At 36.4% G+C, this 17,529-nt stretch overlaps 1 protein-coding gene across 2 annotated transcripts in view; it reads left to right on the forward strand.

The window, feature by feature from the left end:
• The window catches only part of ccdc85cb (coiled-coil domain containing 85C, b), a 100,791-nt gene that overhangs the window by 72,822 nt on the left and 10,440 nt on the right, over positions 1-17,529 (forward strand). For both annotated transcript variants that reach the window (XM_056480582.1, XM_056480583.1), the window contains 3 exons: positions 573-674; positions 12,999-13,091; positions 15,103-15,201. In XM_056480582.1, coding sequence (XP_056336557.1) covers positions 573-674; positions 12,999-13,091; positions 15,103-15,201 — 294 coding nt within the window. The remainder of the gene's footprint in view (positions 1-572; positions 675-12,998; positions 13,092-15,102; positions 15,202-17,529) is intronic.

The raw sequence follows: 17,529 nt of genomic DNA on the forward strand, positions 1-17,529 counted from the left end.
AATTTGATGACCTTCAACACTTGCAATACTAAAGACATCATTAATATGTTGATCATAATACAAATAGGAATCAGGTGATAAAAAGTTTGGAAGCCAAAAATATTCAGTAGGAATCTCTCTCATTTGAATTGTAGCAAATAAAATGGGTATGACTGCGAAGAATCCTAATAGTAGTCAATTCACTCAGCAGCCATCTTAGAAACAAACCCAAGCATATGTTTTGGCCCAAGATGTGCAGATATTAATTGATTGAAAAGAAAGAAAGCTTTAATCTCAAAATGTTTTTTTTTAAGGATACCTATCAATAGCAACTCAAGAATTATTTTAACATTTTTGAAGCTAGTGAATAGCTAAGTGCTAGCCAATTGTAAATAAACAGCAGATTTTCTTTTTACTGTCATTTAACTGAAGCATAGGTTCTCATTTTCTCTCTGTGATGTTTCCTTACACTGGCTTTGATTTCTTATGACAACTTATTTATTTTGCTAACTTTTTGTTTTGTTTTGTTTTCATCCTTTAAATGCACTGATTTATAGTGTGTCTCTCTCTCTCCCTCTTGTGTCATTGAACAGTATAATCCGGGAGACCTGCGAGCCCTGAGGAAGGGCATGACCCTTTACCACTCAGAATCACAGCTGTCTTCCCTCCCGCAGAGACAGGAAGCCCTGCTGAACGTGAGTGATCTCTTCCACTGAACGCCAATATTGTTCGTGTCTATTTTATACTTACTTTATTCCATTCCTGTTCAGTGTTCATTCCAGCAAATGTAAAGGAATTGTTTCGTGTACTACAATTTATGTTTGTAAAGGTGTTTTATTTTGCAGTAGTTCACATCATGTATGAACATAAATATACTTTACATGCGGTACAGGTGAATTGAATAAACTAAATTGGCCATGGTGTATGTGGGTGAATGACTGTATGGATGTTTCCCAGTACTGGGTTGCAGCTGGAAGCACATCCGCTGTGTAAAACATATGCTGAATAAGTTGGCAGTTCATTCCACTGTGGCGACCGCTGATGAATAAAGGGACTAAGCCGAAGGAAAATGAATGAATGAATGAGTTTCTATAGGATGCTTTACAATAATATATTTGCACATACATATTAGAATTGTCAGTATCAAAGCCTAAAGTAGTCTAAAAAACTAATCTAACAAAATAACTTAAGATCAGAATCCAAATGTGTACACCCAAATGATATGTTGAGGAAAATATTGGACTTTACAACCGGAGATTTTGCCTAATTTTGTCAGGGTTTGTGGTGTTGTCTCCTTTCTGATTGGCCAACACTGCTGGGTTTACACCAAATGCTCAAGATGCAATTGAGGCAAATTCCACATGTTCATGGCAAAAGTGTTGCACATTCCTCGTCCTTTGCATTGATCAGTATGCAGTGTACTCAAGCAAATACTTAAAACATGCATTGGTGTGAACCAAGTGTGTCTCACGCCTCCTTTTGAGTGAAGGTCCCGGCCATCAGATCGCATGCTGGGGGCTGGCTGCAGTACAAGTCAGAAAGCCCGCCTCCTCCGTGTTAATGAACGAGACTTAAGCCCAAATAAAAAAAATGATTACACTTACAATAAAATGTCCTGAAAGATGGTTTTGGTTAATTAAGGCACTGGTTATCATGCTGATATAGGTGCAGATCTTCATTTTTGTAAACAGTTTGTTTTTAGGCAGTAATTTAATGCTATAAAAAGGGAGCGTGTCATTGTGATTGACAGTTGGGATTGACAGTTTCTCTAAACAGACCGTCAGAGCTTTGGAAGAAGATTGAAGTGTTATTAATACATTTCTGTGTTTTTTTACCATGATAAAATTAGTTCAGCAGTAAACTATACTTTCTGACATACAGGATCAGGACGGATCACTGTTTATTCGGTAAAGTGAGGGCTTTATCGGGCTTTATTAGTTTGCTGATATACACCTAGCCATGACAGGGAAAATACAGGTAATCGCTATCTAGCAGTAATTCTTTTTATGGGTCTGAAATAATAATTAGGAAGACAAAACTAATGTTAGCCTATGTCCAGATTGATCTCCTGTAATGTTATTTAAACTTGATTTAAAGGACGTCTCTGTCATTTTGAGTTTCAGCATGTGATTGGGTTAATCTACTGAATTTAATGTTATAAAATATTAATGTTCTAGATACAAAAAACAAAACAAATAGAGCTGTAAATGTTATATATTATTTATATCGGCCTACATCATGTATCATTGGCTTTTGATTTGAAAACACCTACTAAACAATGAAATGAAGGTAAATTCTTATTTGCCAGATATTGAGGCATCAAATTAACCAAATGAAAACGGAGGCAAAAAATGATAAACAATATTGAAGCGATGTTGCAGCAGCTTAGAGACATCAGTTAAAGTTTATTGTACAAATTAATAAGGATTATTTTATATAGTGCAGGCAGGGGATGTGTAAATATCCTGTTGATATTTAGAAATCTTGCTGTATTTATATGTTTTAAACACACGATTTTTCCTGCATGGCAAATAGTTGTCCATGGTGTGTATATTTTGGGTGCTGTTGATCGGTAATTAAACATTAAAAACCTTTTCTAAAATTTACGGGTTTTTTATATGTTATTGTTCAAATTTTACACACAATATGTCTACCCCTGTGAAGATAATAAATACCAACAACCCGCAATAAGAGAAATTTTTTTGTGTTCATAGCTGAGTCTAACTTAGGCTAGAATGTATGAAAGATTGTTTATTTTGCAGTCCAACATATTGTTTTTATTAAATTATTAAAAACAATTTACATCACACAGTTTTTAAGTTGTATATTATTAAGTGTTTTTAAATGTAATGCTTATATTTATTCAGCAAGCCTTTGTTATAGTGTAGATATATAGTATAGTGTATATATATGTATATATATATATAGTATATAGTGCGGTCAAGTGAGAAGTTCGGGGAACGTGGTTGATTTGATGTACAAGCATTTGGTTGAAAGCTTGATTCCGCGGCTACACCTCTGGCTCCATCAGGTAGTCCCTTCTGCGCATGCCCAGGCTCCAATTTCAGCAGTCTTTTGCAACAATTTGTACCCGTCATGAGGCGTTTTGCCATCGTTTTGTGTTCAATGGGTTCAATGGGACGCTGGTGCATTGTCCATATTTTTTTACAGTCATTGGTGTGAACCCAGCATAAAAGGCTTTTATCACCACCTGTTGGATTGATGTGCCCTTAACATGTATCACAGTGCAATTTTTGCATTTTCACGTGGACAGTTTTTTTTTAAATAAAAAGGTGGGAATTTTTTTTTTTTTTTTAAATATTCGTGGACAGAATCTAAAAATACATATTTTTACTGTCTGTATTTGTGGATGCAAACATATTTATTGCTATATTTAGAGTTATTGTGCTTGGTGTGAACAGGCCCTAAAGTATGTGATCGGCCAAAATGTTAATTAGCATAATAGCTTTAAAAACACAGTCCCTCCCCTGCCGTCCAAAGCCATACATCCTGAAATCACTAACATGCTTAAAGATAACAGTACTCAACCCGGATAGTTACCCAGATAGCACCTTAAAGATAACAGTAGTCATGTCATTCGCCAGTTTTATAGTACAAAAGACTGTATTATATCTAGCACATTTTAGTTGTGTAGCAAGCAAAACTTGTCATAATGTGCAATATTTCATGCATGCAAGGATCACTGGTCTTGCTCTCTCATTCATTTTGTCTTAAAACAGCTATGCTTAGTTGTTGGCCGGCAGCGTGCAGGGAATTACACTTATTACTAAGCCATACTTACATGCTATTTCAGACCAAATAATTAAAGTACCATAGTAAACAATATAGGGAGCGCGTCAGAGGTTGTCATTCTTTAAAAATTAATCATGAATATAAAACCAATTTGGCCTTGGTAAAGCAGGCGGAATAGCGCTCTTTACTGATGTTTTGTTGTTAAGCTAAATAAAAATCTATGTTATCGATGCTGTAAAAGGTCTCTTATGAAACTGAAAATAGTCGTCATTTCGCCAGAAGATTTCAGTGGCTGAACAACACTTTCATGTGTATATCTCATTCATAAAACAACAAAATGTACATAAGCTTTGCATTTTAAAACATAACATTACCTGTCTAAAAGAAATACTCCAGCCATGGTGTCATGCTTCCTCCAGCCTGCAAAAGTAACACCAATATTGATTCAGGATTTTAAAAAGTTTTGATTCAGCATTTGTTTTTACTGCTGTCGCTCTCTCGTGTGCATGTGAACGCACGTGAATGCGCAAACGGTGGATCTGTCTGCATGAACAGGGGTGCGCAGTTGTACAAATCTACATTTGTTGGCGGACAGTTTGGGCTACTTATCTGAATTATGGGATTTATCGGCCTGACACATTTTAATTAGACGAACATTTTTCACATTAATCACCTGCTGCACCTTTAATACTCTCATTTCCAATGAGTCTGGGTTGGCTTAAACAGTTTGTCTTTATTCAGTAACAATGTGAAAAGACTGATTAGTACATCAAATCTTTCATCTATTGTATAGTGCTATAGGCTTTTCCTGCACAGGACTGGAGGCACAGAACTTTTCTTTTTATGTTTCCTTGGAAAATTAGCAGAGCTCTCTGCTGAGAAAAAAAAAAAAATTATAAATGGAAAAAACCAAACAAACGCGCCTTTGAACATGCAGCAGTCAGCCAGTGCACAGGAAGTCTCAGTGTGTTTTATGTCCTATATGCTTGCATGAAAATCTTGCTGTTGTCAGCTGAAAGTCTTTGCAGTGTTAAAGCAGAGCTTAAATTGAATTTTTGACTCAGCGTCTCCTTTGAGAAAACAGGTCAAGCTCTGATTTTATCCCACTTGACCTTTTGTGTTTATAGATTTCTGGTGTCACTTTCAGTCAGTGTGGTTTGAACAAAGAGATCGCACATCATCAGCACACTGCACTCCTTTGTTTGTACTGCTAAATTAGCAGATGGCTAATCATGCATTAGATAATTAAAGGCTAATTTTATTTACTAATGGTCTAATTTCTTTGCAAGACTGAATTAATGATTGTGTTTACATTTTTGATTGAAATAACATTTTAGTTGACTGTGCTGTCAGAAGATGATAAAAACATCAAAAAGCTACAATACAACAATGTAAAAAATTTCAAGAATAGAAATTAATATGATTACCAATGAAAACCGGCTCCTCAATGAATATCATGAATTATAGCATTAGCTGCATAGTTATTAGTGTGAATTCCTCATGTATTCAAACAAGTTTTTGTTTTTAGAGACGATGATATTGCATCGTAATATATTGACTTTGTTGATGAGGGAAATTCATTCATTTGTTAATTCATTTTCTTTTGGCTGGGAAACACCCATACACACTCACATTGACACACATACACTACGGCCAATTTAGTTGATTCAATTCACCTATACCGCATGTCTTTGGACTGTGGGGAGCACCCGGAGGAAACCCACGGCAACATGGGGAGAACATGCAAACTCCACACTCCACTCCTCATCTTAAACTTGATATTATAAAAATGATAGGATAGGTAGCGATGTGACAGTGGAAAATTTTTTACCGCGGTGATAAATCACCAACAACTGCCGGTGGTGGGTTGTAGGGGGGTGGGTTTGGGTCAATTATGCTGTAAAATAATCCATGACAGAAGTTCACTCGAAAGTGAAAATTCTTTCTGTCATTAATAACCAACACTCCCGTCATTCCAACCTGCAGAACACAAATGTAGATATTTTATAATATGAATATAGCCTAGAGATCTGGTTCCTACGTCAGGTCAGGGTGACCCTGGATAAATGCGTTTAACTAATTCTTTAAATACAAGTCTAAAGGGAAAAGATGCTAATTAAATTTGCCCTTAAATATTTTAGCAGAGACGCAACTGCCAGTCATTTTAACATTCGTTTTTTAGTTAGGGATTAGGTCTAATATTAGAGTAGCCTAATAAAAATGTTTAGTTTGACACAGTCCCACAGTAGTCTTAAATTCATATTATAATTTATTATATTCATTATTATTGATATTATTAAAACTAATTATTTAGTCAAGTTGGTGGTTCATTCCGTTGTGTTGACCCCAGGATAACAAAGGGACTAAGCCGAAAAGAAAATGAATTAATGAATGAATTTAGTCAAGTTTACAGTGTTATAAATAAAATAGATATAGCGCGTGATTTGACTTATAAGTGGATTTGCCGCAGATCAACCTCTCACATGTGCTGCAGGTAGGCTAATTGATAATCTAAAAAAAAATTTAATATAGCCTATACTGCTATTTGCTCATGCAAAATTAAACACCAGAAAATATACTGTAGGCCAATTTTAACGCCACAATACAGTTAGCATATATTTTATTTTGACTTGTAAGTTCATGGCCCTAAAATTAAAATGTTATTAAGATAGGCTAAATAAATAAATAAAAATGTAACCAACACATTTAGCTATTATTTTTTTTAAATGACATTAAATTGTAACATTTCACTTTTTCCTATCACTGATATTGGTTGGGTAATGAAGCATGTTGACTGGGTTATGATTTATTTACCGGTTATAGTGTGTTAGCTTGCATGTGTGGGCATAGTTTGACATCTTTACCTAAAACTTATGTTATTTAAAATAAAACAGAAAGAAATAAAGAGAATAAAATATAATTTAAACCACTCCCTTGGTGCTGAAGCCATGATCTGTCTCCGTTTAAACAGTACCTTTGCATAACCTTCTTTGATAAACTCAGTAGCGAAACTGTGCTTATTATTATTACTATAAAAGGTGTATTACTGCCTTGAGTCAGCAAGAAGAATCAAAAGCGAAACTGTGGATGAAAACCTGACTGGGGAGACGGCAAATAATATGGATTATCTGTTCTTCAATGAGAAAAGATCGCAGACACGACAACGTGACGGCGTTTATCATACAAACGCAGTTTGTGTTTCTGATCATTAATATTAATAGTAAATTAATTACTCCTCTCGCTTTAGACTTTACGTTTTAGAGCTTGTTCTTGTCGGCGCAATATAGGTTTATAGGTAAAAGAAATCGGATAATGAAGAATGATTAAGAGAATGCTTTTCCTTTATTGCATCCTTTCCGTAAGGTGTTTTATTTATTTATTTATTTATTTATTTATTTATTTATTTATTTATTTATTTAAAGTGGTTAGGTCAATATTCACTGGCAAAATGTTCCTTTCATACCACCAACAAATAACGCCTCTGTATTGTACCCAAGTAGCCTACCTAAGTTAATTTACATTTTATGTAAAAATAAATAAATAACAAAGACCAAAGAATTATGCTAAAATATCCATACAAACGTACGTGTTTATTTTTAAACTTTCAATAGTGAGACAACACAATACAGCCTATAAATAATGCAGGAAAGCATTAAATAATTTTAACTGTTTGAAACAGTATAATAATTAATGTTAAGGTTACATTTTTAAGAACTTCACAAATAGCCTAAATGACACTTTACTAATCTGTAATAATATAAATAGTAACTAATAATAAGAACAAAAAAAAAAAAATTGCCTACTAGTAATAATATGTCAGATGTTGAAAACAAAAAGTAGCTTATAAGTCCACCTTTGTTTCCTATTTATATTTTAAATTCAGAAAAACTAACATGTTGACTTTGTCCGGTTTAAGCGTCGCAACCCTGGCCAATAGAGGGTATCTTGCTTCATTGTTCTGCCACCAGCATTTCTCGGAAAGCAGGTTTTTGTACACTGCAGAGCGTTCTCAACCACCAAATATGTTGCTCCATTTCTCGTCAATGTCTTTCATTTATCATAGGGATGCACCAATACCACTTTTTTACAAACCGATACGAGTACGAGTATTTTAATTTGTGTACTCGCTGAAAATGAGTACCGATACTTCATAGATTTGGTTTCAATGAAGTTTATTTGTTCGTTTTTTTTTTTTTTGTTTTTTTTTTTTTTTTTTGCCTGTAGCAAGGATGAACACAAAAATTTCTTAACAGAAGGTTGTTGCAAGCCAAAAATATACACACTATGTTGATAACCCTGCAGATCTTATCTATTAATGATTAAGCAAGGACATTTGAAGGACTAGTTATCCTGACATGCGTCCAGGACTTTACACATTACACAAAGTGTGTGCAGTGTACGTTACCTTATAAAGTCACTCTCTTGGCATTGCAAATTGGGACGCATAAAACACTGTTATGCGTGATTCTTTCCAACCCTATCATATTCACGAGTCCTGCCATTAATCCGCTGGTCAGGTAATCAAAAGTCGGCTATACTTGATGTTTGGCTATGAGTGGGTCTCGGGTAGATAAGATTAATAGCCATAAATACGCAATGCATAGGCCTACTCTTATTTTAAAAAATCACGCGATCATCATCTCACAATGTTTAATAATAAATAATCTTATTTTTTATTAAAACAAAAGTGATTTAGCACTGACAAGCCAACTGCAGAGAAACAAAAGCAACCATTCAGCTCTTCTTTTTTGCACTTGATTATTATGCGTTTAATGTTAAAAAATCAATAATGAATAGGCCTACAAGAGTGTATCCTGTGTGTTTCTGCGTCTTTTATCACTGAAGCCACTCTCTTCCAAAATCTAAAGTTTCTTCGTCTGTCTGGCAATATTCGGCTTTTAATGGAATGAAAAGTTAATTTAGATGAGCCTATATTCGAAAATTGCAGCAAAGTAACTACGACGTGTGGCCACACATCGAATCTGAGGTCTGAACTTATCTCCCTCTCTTGCTGTCATGCAGACATTGATACGTAGACGCCCCACAAGTCAAGTCGCAAAACTGAGGCTGGTAACAGCTGACAGTTAGAATAGCTGAAGCCTTTGCGAAATCTAAATACAGCACTGAAATTAACAGGCATAAATGTCTTTGAGCCAAAAAGTCTATCTGTAGGATATCTGTATAAATGCAATCAGAGCCAATGTTATATAGAAGTTGTGTCGCCTAATAATTATATTAATTCCAATTAAATTGAAAACCAAAATAAAATATTCATTGTATTTTTCATTTGATAAAAAATACACGGAAATGAAAAAAATCAAAGGGTGGCTAATTTCTATTAATGTTTTTTAAAATTAATAAAAATATGCTAAGCCTATTTAAGCTTAACGGTTATATACGCCGCCAATAGGCAAGCCATTCAAAATTATTATATTACTGTGTACTGGGTTATAATGTATATTTTACAATAAAAACTAAATGTAGCATGTCTCGCTGTCATTTGAAACATGCAATTCACAACACACCAGAGGGCCTATAGTCTATGCAGTGTGTAAAATTACAGGGCGGGGTTGGTCAATAGTCTTACTGCACACCACGTTATTGAACACCAATATCTCTGAGGGAGATTATGTTACCCGATAGCCTATATTAACTTGAAAGATTTAAAAAATAAAAGGCATTTTAAAAAAGGAACAACATGAAAATCACCAACAAATAAAACTGGCTGTGTGAAGTTCAGCACCTGTCATGCCAGTGTATGCTGTGTAGTGTGTATAGCGCCCTGTCAACTGCCACTGGTGAGAGAGAGAAAGAGAGAGCGCGTCGGTGCCAGTAGCCTAGTGGTAATTGTGCACCGACACATAGCACCGACGTGCTCACGGCGACGCGAGTTCGATTCCCGGCTCGAGGTCCTTTGCCGATCCTTCCACTCTCTCTGATCCCAATGCTTTGCTGTCTGGAATCTCTACTGTCCTATCATAATAAAAGTGAAAAAATCCCTTAAAAAAAAAAAAAAAAAGAAAGAGAGAGAGAAAGAGCTCAGAGCTCAAAATGATATAATTAAAGACTAAAGAATCTTTTCAGATATATAGATTATTGTTAATTTGAAACTAGATTATATACATTTATTTTCCACAGACTGTTAATAATGGGTTAACAAGTGCTTTTTATCAAGAAAGTGAATCGAAACTACTTTGCTTGTTTTGTAATGTTTGTTCATATTTAAGCACAGAGTTTCTGTTTAAGTGTTTCGACACTTTGGAAAAAAAAAAGATTCTTTGTGAGCTGGTGAACACAAAAGTAAAGCAGAGTCTAATTTTTACAGAATTTTTACAACCCTGTACTGAGATTGCAAAACAAATAAATTCATTATCAGTCTAGATTATGGCCTTCTAAGCTCAAAAATCGAAACTTAAGGTGTACTAATGAAAAACTAGAAAAGTAAAGTTCATAGACAAACTTTATGGTGTCTTGAGACAGCTTAGTCTGAGACATTGAAGTAGGTTAAAAAAATTTATAATTGTGATTTTAAGAAGTTTGAAACAGTTATAACTTCATATATATTAGTGTGTTTCTAGAATGGATTGGCATGTTTCTTGCTAGACTGTTGATAGGGTGTTCTAAATGGTTACTAGGATTTTCTGAATGGTTGCTAGGGTGTTCTGAGTGGTTGCTTGGTGGTTACTCTGGCGTTCTGAGTGGTTGATAGGCAGTTGCTAAGGTGTTGCTAGGCTGCTGCTAGAGTGTTCCAGGTAGATGTTAAGGTGTTGCTCGGTGGTTGCTAAGGTGTTGCTAGGTGGTTGCTAGGATGTTCTAAGTGGTTGCTAATGCCTAGCTACTGTAGATGGTTGCTAGGTGTTCTGAGTGGCTGCTAGGTGGTTGCTTAGACGTTGCCAAGTAGTTGCTAGGTGGTTGCTAAGGTGTCGCTAGGTAGTGCTAAGGCATTGCTAGGTAGTTGCTATGTGGTTGTTAAGGTGTTACTATGTGGTTGCTAAGGTGTTGCTAGGCGGTTGCTAGGTGTTCTAGGTCATTGCAAAGGTGTTTCTAGGGTGGCCTATGTGGTTGCTAGGCAGTTGCTATGGTGTTGCTAGACAATTGCTAAGGCGTTGCTGGGCGGTTGCTAAGTAGTTGCTAAGGTATTCTGAGTAGTTGCTAGGCAGTTGCTAACATACATTACCATGGTTCTAGTATGAATTAGTATGTTGCTAGTATGTTTCTCGTATGAATTAGTGTATTGTTAGTATGAATTGGTATTTTGTTAGTATGTCCAATGTAAAGTCAATGGCAGTTAATTACAATGGAAGTCTATGGGACAGTTGCTAGAGTGTTGTAAGTGGTTGCTAGGGTGTGGCTAGTAAGTTAAAAAGTCATCAGTCATTGGCAGATTGGTAGTCTTAAATGAGCCCAAACTTAAGTCTGTATGACAGTCTGGTGGAAAGTTGTGAGGTCATAAAGTTTGGTCCAATGTTAAGTCAATAGGACTTTTCCAATTTTTTTGAGTCAGTTTTCGGAAAACAGTAAGTCGGATCAGTTGGAAAAGATTTAGCAACCCAAGTCAGACCAGTTTGAAGATTTGGTGTTAGTTTGGTGGTTGTAGTATGAACGGTCTAGGTCTAGGAGGAGATGCATATTGAAATTGGTCTCAGAAGAAGACGGAAGATTAAGAAGTTTATGTAGTATGTTGTAACAGTAACAGTATGTTGGCTTTCTCAAGCCACCATAATTAAATGCCAAACAAACCAACATAAAATGTCAAGTTACACCTAAGAGCAAAGCATAGTAATTAGGCATGTCCAGATCCAATCACGTGAGCGGAAATCAGACGTTACCTCCTAATCAGGAATCGAATATATATGTATATTATTTTTTAACACATCTATAGCTATGTGGTGGCACAGTGTTAGACCGCTTTCTGGACTTCACACAGAAACAGCAACATGTGTGGCAGGACATTGTTGCAGAGATGCTTTTGGTTAAATGCCAGCAAAGTAGAACACGGAAGCAGCTTGAAGCGGAAAGAGCGAGTATGTACAACATTGCGAGAGTACAACATTGCCACATCAAACTGTGAGATATGTAAACTTGGGATTGCCTGCCTGGTATTTTAGATTGGGATGCTTTTTGTTTTTATGTTAGATAATTTTTATATATTTGCTGTTGCACTAAAGTCCAAAACTGAAGAATTTAAGTTATTTCTTACTTGATTGTTCAAGCTACCTCACAGAAGTGCTCTGTATGTTAACAGAGTTGTTAAATGTTAAAATAAGGTGAATTTAATAAAAAATAAGAAGCTTCCTGGATCTCTTTCTTCGCTCTACTTTATTCTTTTTTTATGTATTATAGAAGTATCGCGTCGGTTTCAGTATCGGTAGATACTCTAAATCAAATGACTAGAACTCGAGGGCAAAAAAACTGATCATGACATCCCTAATAGTAATGCAATAGGTCATCATATATCAGCAGCAGGCTGCATTTAAGAATGGCTGTTTCATGTTGATCCTCAATGTGAAGGTATGCAGGTCATGTCCATCACTGTTCATGCACTATGAATCATAAAACAAGCAGGGGGTTTTGTCTTCCACAGCTGTCTGGGCTGCTGAGCAGAGATGAATGTTTTAGATGAGATGTAGTTTTCTTTATGAACAGTCCTCATATCTTGAGACAGATAATTAATGATGATTAATTAGTCAATGTATCTTTAGTGAGAGCGGGTCTATGCATATGCACACCATAGCTGGTTGTTTGCTTAAATAATCATTCATTCATTCGTTTTTTTTTTTCGGCTTAGTCCCTTTATTAATCTGGGGTCACCACAGCGGAGTGAACCACCAACTTATCCAGCATATGTTTTATGAGGCGGATGCCCTTCCAGCTTCAACCCAGTACTGGGAAACACCTATACACACTCATTCACACTCATACACTATAGCCAATTTAGTTTCTTCAGTTCACCTTCACGGTATGCATGTCTTTGGGGGAAACCGGAGCACCCGGAGGAAACCCACGCAAACACAGGGAGAACATGCAAACTCCATACTGAAATGCTAACTGACCCAGTCGGGACTCGAACCAGTGACCTTCTTGCTGTGAGGTGACAATGCTAACTACTGAGCCACTGTGTCACACAAACAAATAAATAAATCTGATATCAACTTTTTGAATGGGAGTGTATAAATCTATGGTACAATATCCAAAAATAAAACAACGTGCTGTACCATGTTGGTCAGAAGCAAACTGACCCCTCTATGTATTGTTCTTCCCTTCAGGGCACTGGAAGACTGCAGACCAGTGAATCTTCTCCTTCCACTGGATTTATCTCATCTGCACAGAAACCTGAAGCTGTGGTTCATGCAATGAAGGTACACACAAAAAACAAAACACTAACTAGACAGCAATTTAACTTTTGAAAATCATATATCCCATGTCAAAAAAACTGGCTTCTTTCATATGAGAAATATCGCTAAGTTACAAAGTATGCTATCCATCTCAGATGCAGAAAAGCTAGTCCATGCTTTTATGACTTCTAGGCTGGATTACTGTAATGCTCTGTTTGCTGGCTGCCCAGCATCCTCTATTACCAAACTTCAGCTAGTACAAAATGCAGCTGCCAGAGTTCTTACCAGGTCTAGAAAATATGATCATATCACCCCAATTTTATCCTCCTTACACTGGCTGCCTGTTAAGTTTCGTATTGAATTTTAAATATTGCTTCTTACCTATAAGGCTTTAAATAATCTAGCTCCTGTTTATCTAACCAAACATCTGTCGCGCTACAATCCAACTCGCTATTTAAGATCTCAAAACTCAGGGCTTCTGGTAGTACCTAGAATAGCAAAGTCGAGTAAAGGAGGTCTAGCCTTCTCATTTATGGCTCCTAAACTCTGGAATAGCCTTGCTGATTATGTCCGTGGCTCAGACACACTCTCTCAATTCAAAACTAGATCAAAATCTTTTTAGTAAAGCATACACTCAGTGCATCACTCAGTGGTATGATTCATGAATGTGCTCCACCCAGGTTTCTGCATCTCTTTTATATACACTATGAACAGCAGCTACGCTAATTATTCTTTTTATTCTCTTTTCCACCTGGGGGATACTCATCCCGAGGCCCTCAGACTATGCAGCGCCACTGATTCGATCCAAGACCAGCGACGAGATGATCCCAAGGTCTCCATATCCTTGGACTCTCAGTAGTGATTATTAAACCACACTGAACTGAGCTAAACTGAACTGAACTTAAACTCTGAAAACTGAACTACACTGTTTCAATTTACTATGACCTTCTATGTGAAGCTGCTTTGACACAATCTACATTGTAAAAGCGCTATACAAATATGTATAATAAACATGTATAACTAATATAAAACATTCTCATATAATTAGCGAGTTTGTTATTTGAGATGTAGAATGCACAAAAAGCGGCAGCACTGGTAAAGATTGTGGTTGTTAACAGGGGTTTGACTGATAAAAATGAAATTGTAGCTAAATCATTAGCAGTGCAAACAGCATTTCCTGTTGTTTACATCCTTGTTTACATCCTCACTACAACATACCATTACAGCTAGAAACTGTGCATGTAATTGATCAATTTTAACAAATAATCCAGAATTTAGTGCTGAATCCAGCACTAAACTGGGAGAGATTCTGGAAGCTGTCCTTTGTCAGATGCTAGCTATATATTTTTATAATTCTCTGGAACATAATAAAAATTCAATTGCAAGCACTTCTGTCTTTGTGTCGTGTCCTTTGGAAGCCCAAATACAGAAACAAAAGAAGCTCTGAAATAGCAGCGTTTGGACGGCATTTTAGCTTTCTCTGCTATAACACTACATCACCTTTGACCACACCCCTTCGCTGCTCAGGGTGTGTGCATGAGGTGAATTCACGTAACCAGAAGCCTGTGTGATCTCACTAGCCCGGGTGTATTTTTTTGTAGCCCCCAAATTTCGATCGCTGTAGGCTTTGCTAAGCTAACTCGAAAAGCCAATGTCTCCCTTTGCATTGAACTTTGAGCATCTTAGATTCAGAGATGTTGTTTATGTTCACACAGCTACATTACACATCAACTAAAGTTTAAAATATGATATTGTTGTGGACCTCCACAAAAAAACCTAAAAGACATTGAAACATATATAATATTTTCTTATCATTACGTCCATAAATTTAAATATAAATGAATGTGTACCTACTGTACATAGAACACACTGAATATAATAAACTGAAGCTTAAAGATGTGTGAATCAGTGAGGTTTGTGTTCAGAGGATTAAAATAGGTTTGATTTTTGTATTAGATTTGTCCTCGTTTATTGACACTTGATGAATGTTTGTTTTGGTTCTAAAAATAAAATGCTCTTGCCCATGTTTTAACAGGTTTTGGAGGTACATGATAATCTGGAAAAGCAGCTTCCAGAAGAAAGTGAGGAAGACCTGAGTGAAAAAGAGAAGGCCATAGTGCGAGAAATGTGCAATGTGAGTGAGTTTTTATCCACTTTTGACAGTGATGGTTTTTTCTAAAAACAAATATGGGACTTCCTTCTGTGAGTTGGTCCTACTAAAAACATTACTGATCCTATTATGCTGAGTTCTCACCAGACATGGATGACGCAAAAGTGATTTACATGTTAAGTCAATGCAAAGATGCAAATGGACATTCTGCTGTGCGAAAATCCTCTTGCCAACACTGACAACAGCTCATTAAAGTGGTCAAAATCTGAATTTTCATCAATGTCAAAAATTTTTTTAAAAAATGGTTATAACAAAACATGATTTTGTGAAAATGCACATACATATATCAACCATTATAAAAGTGTCTTTATATATCAAATTGATTAATTGACAAGTGCAAAAGCGACAACAAGAAGTAACACTTTAAGTATCAGCAACAAAACAAAACAAAACAAAAGGTAGGTCAAAAGTAATATGGCGCAAAATACAGAGCAGTCTAATGTGAAAAAACACTGTCTGTATTTACAGCTGACTAAACCTTTATTTCATTGTGACATTTGACATTTTCATCCTTCACAACTCCAACTCTCTCATTACTAATCAAGCAGAACAGTTTTGTGCTGCATTGGAGCTAAATGAATGTAAACCTTTCTATCCAATCATCTATAAAACCTCTATTTTTTCCTTCGTCAACTTTTCTTTTCTGGAAAGGGACATCCTCGTCCATTCAAATGCTCACTACAGTAAAGAGTGTTGCCTGATTACGGTAAACTTTGTACGCTGACTGGCTGCATCCAAAATCGCATACTTTCCTACTATATACAGTAGTATGTGGAAAACTGTATGCAAATTGAGTGGTATGTACAAATTCATAGTATTCGAAAAACAGTAGGCGAGAAGTACTCGGATGACCTACTACTTTCGGTAAGATTCTGAAGTGCAGATCCAATGGATGCGACAGTATCCCATGATACAATGCAAGAGAAATCATGAATGGGAGTGAAGTGGCGCAACTACCAAATATCGTATGTAGTTTGTCCGAATTCCATTCATGCTATATAAATTGTAATTTCCTAACAGTCATGTAGTAAATTCAAATTCAAATGTAGTACCTACTCGAGTAGTGGGCAATTTTGGACGCAGCTATGATCATCTGTTTCATTCAACACTGTCGCCAGACATTCAAAAACTAACAAAATTACAAGTTTATCATGCATTTATCAAAGTGGTAAATCCACACTTTTAATCCCTTACACTCAATTTGTATTCTTGAAATATGAAATGGTTTGAATTCTCTCCAGGTCAGGACTTTGAGAAATGCTAATGGTTCTGTGCGAAATCACCCCTATACCCTTAAAGAGCCCCTATTATGCATTAAAAAGGGTCATATTTTGGTTTTATGGGTCTCCAACAACAGTCTGAAATGCATGCAAGGTCAAAAAACACTTTTATTGTCTTATAATATCCATAAATTTTTACCTGATTATCCCAACGACTCCTTTATGATTCGTTCAACAATTCATTTGTTTCCAAACCACTCCTTATTGCAATGCTAATCTGCGCTGATTGGTCCAGTGACCCAGTCTGTTGTGATTGGTCAACTGCATTCAGCGTGAGAAGTAGAGAAAAGCCCAGCACGGCTTATCAACAATTCTGAGGTAGTCAGAGTGCAGAGAGTATGTGTGAGCCCAATGCAGGAGTGCATTAAAGTAATGCAATTTAACACCAGCATATTGCTCTGTTCTTAACCATAAGTAAAAACAGTGACACACATGGCGATGCAGTGGTGCAGTAGGTAGTGCTGTCACCTCAGAGCAAGAAGGTCGCTGGTTCGAGCCTTGGCTGAGTCAGTTGGCGTTTCTGTGTGGAGTTTACATGTTCTCCCTGCGTTCGTGTCCGGTTTCCCCCACAGTCCAAAGACATGTGGTACAGGTGAATTGGGTAGGCTAAATTGTCTGTAGTGTATGAGTGTAAATGAGTGTGTATGGATGTTTCCCAGAGATAGGTTGCAGCTGAAAGGGCATCCGCTGCCTAAAACATGTGCTGGATAAGTTGCCGGTTTATTCCGCTGTGGCGACCCCGGATTAATAAAGGGACTAAGCCGAAAAGAAAATGAATGAATGAATGAGTGACACACATTCAGTATTAATGCACACAGTGGCAAAACTATTTTGAAACTTGACTGCTGCATGTGTGTAGGAACAGCTGATGATGGCCATAGCAACGACCAACGGCAGTAGATCACAAGCTCACAAATGCATTTAAATCTGTAAACAAAATGGCACGCGTCGCATTTTTAACGTGGTTTTAGACGCGATATGAGAATGTAAAGAGTTAACCAGATACAGTACT

This window comes from Danio aesculapii, chromosome 20 (assembly GCF_903798145.1).
Source record: "Danio aesculapii chromosome 20, fDanAes4.1, whole genome shotgun sequence".
NCBI classification, from domain to species: Eukaryota; Metazoa; Chordata; class Actinopteri; order Cypriniformes; family Danionidae; genus Danio; species Danio aesculapii.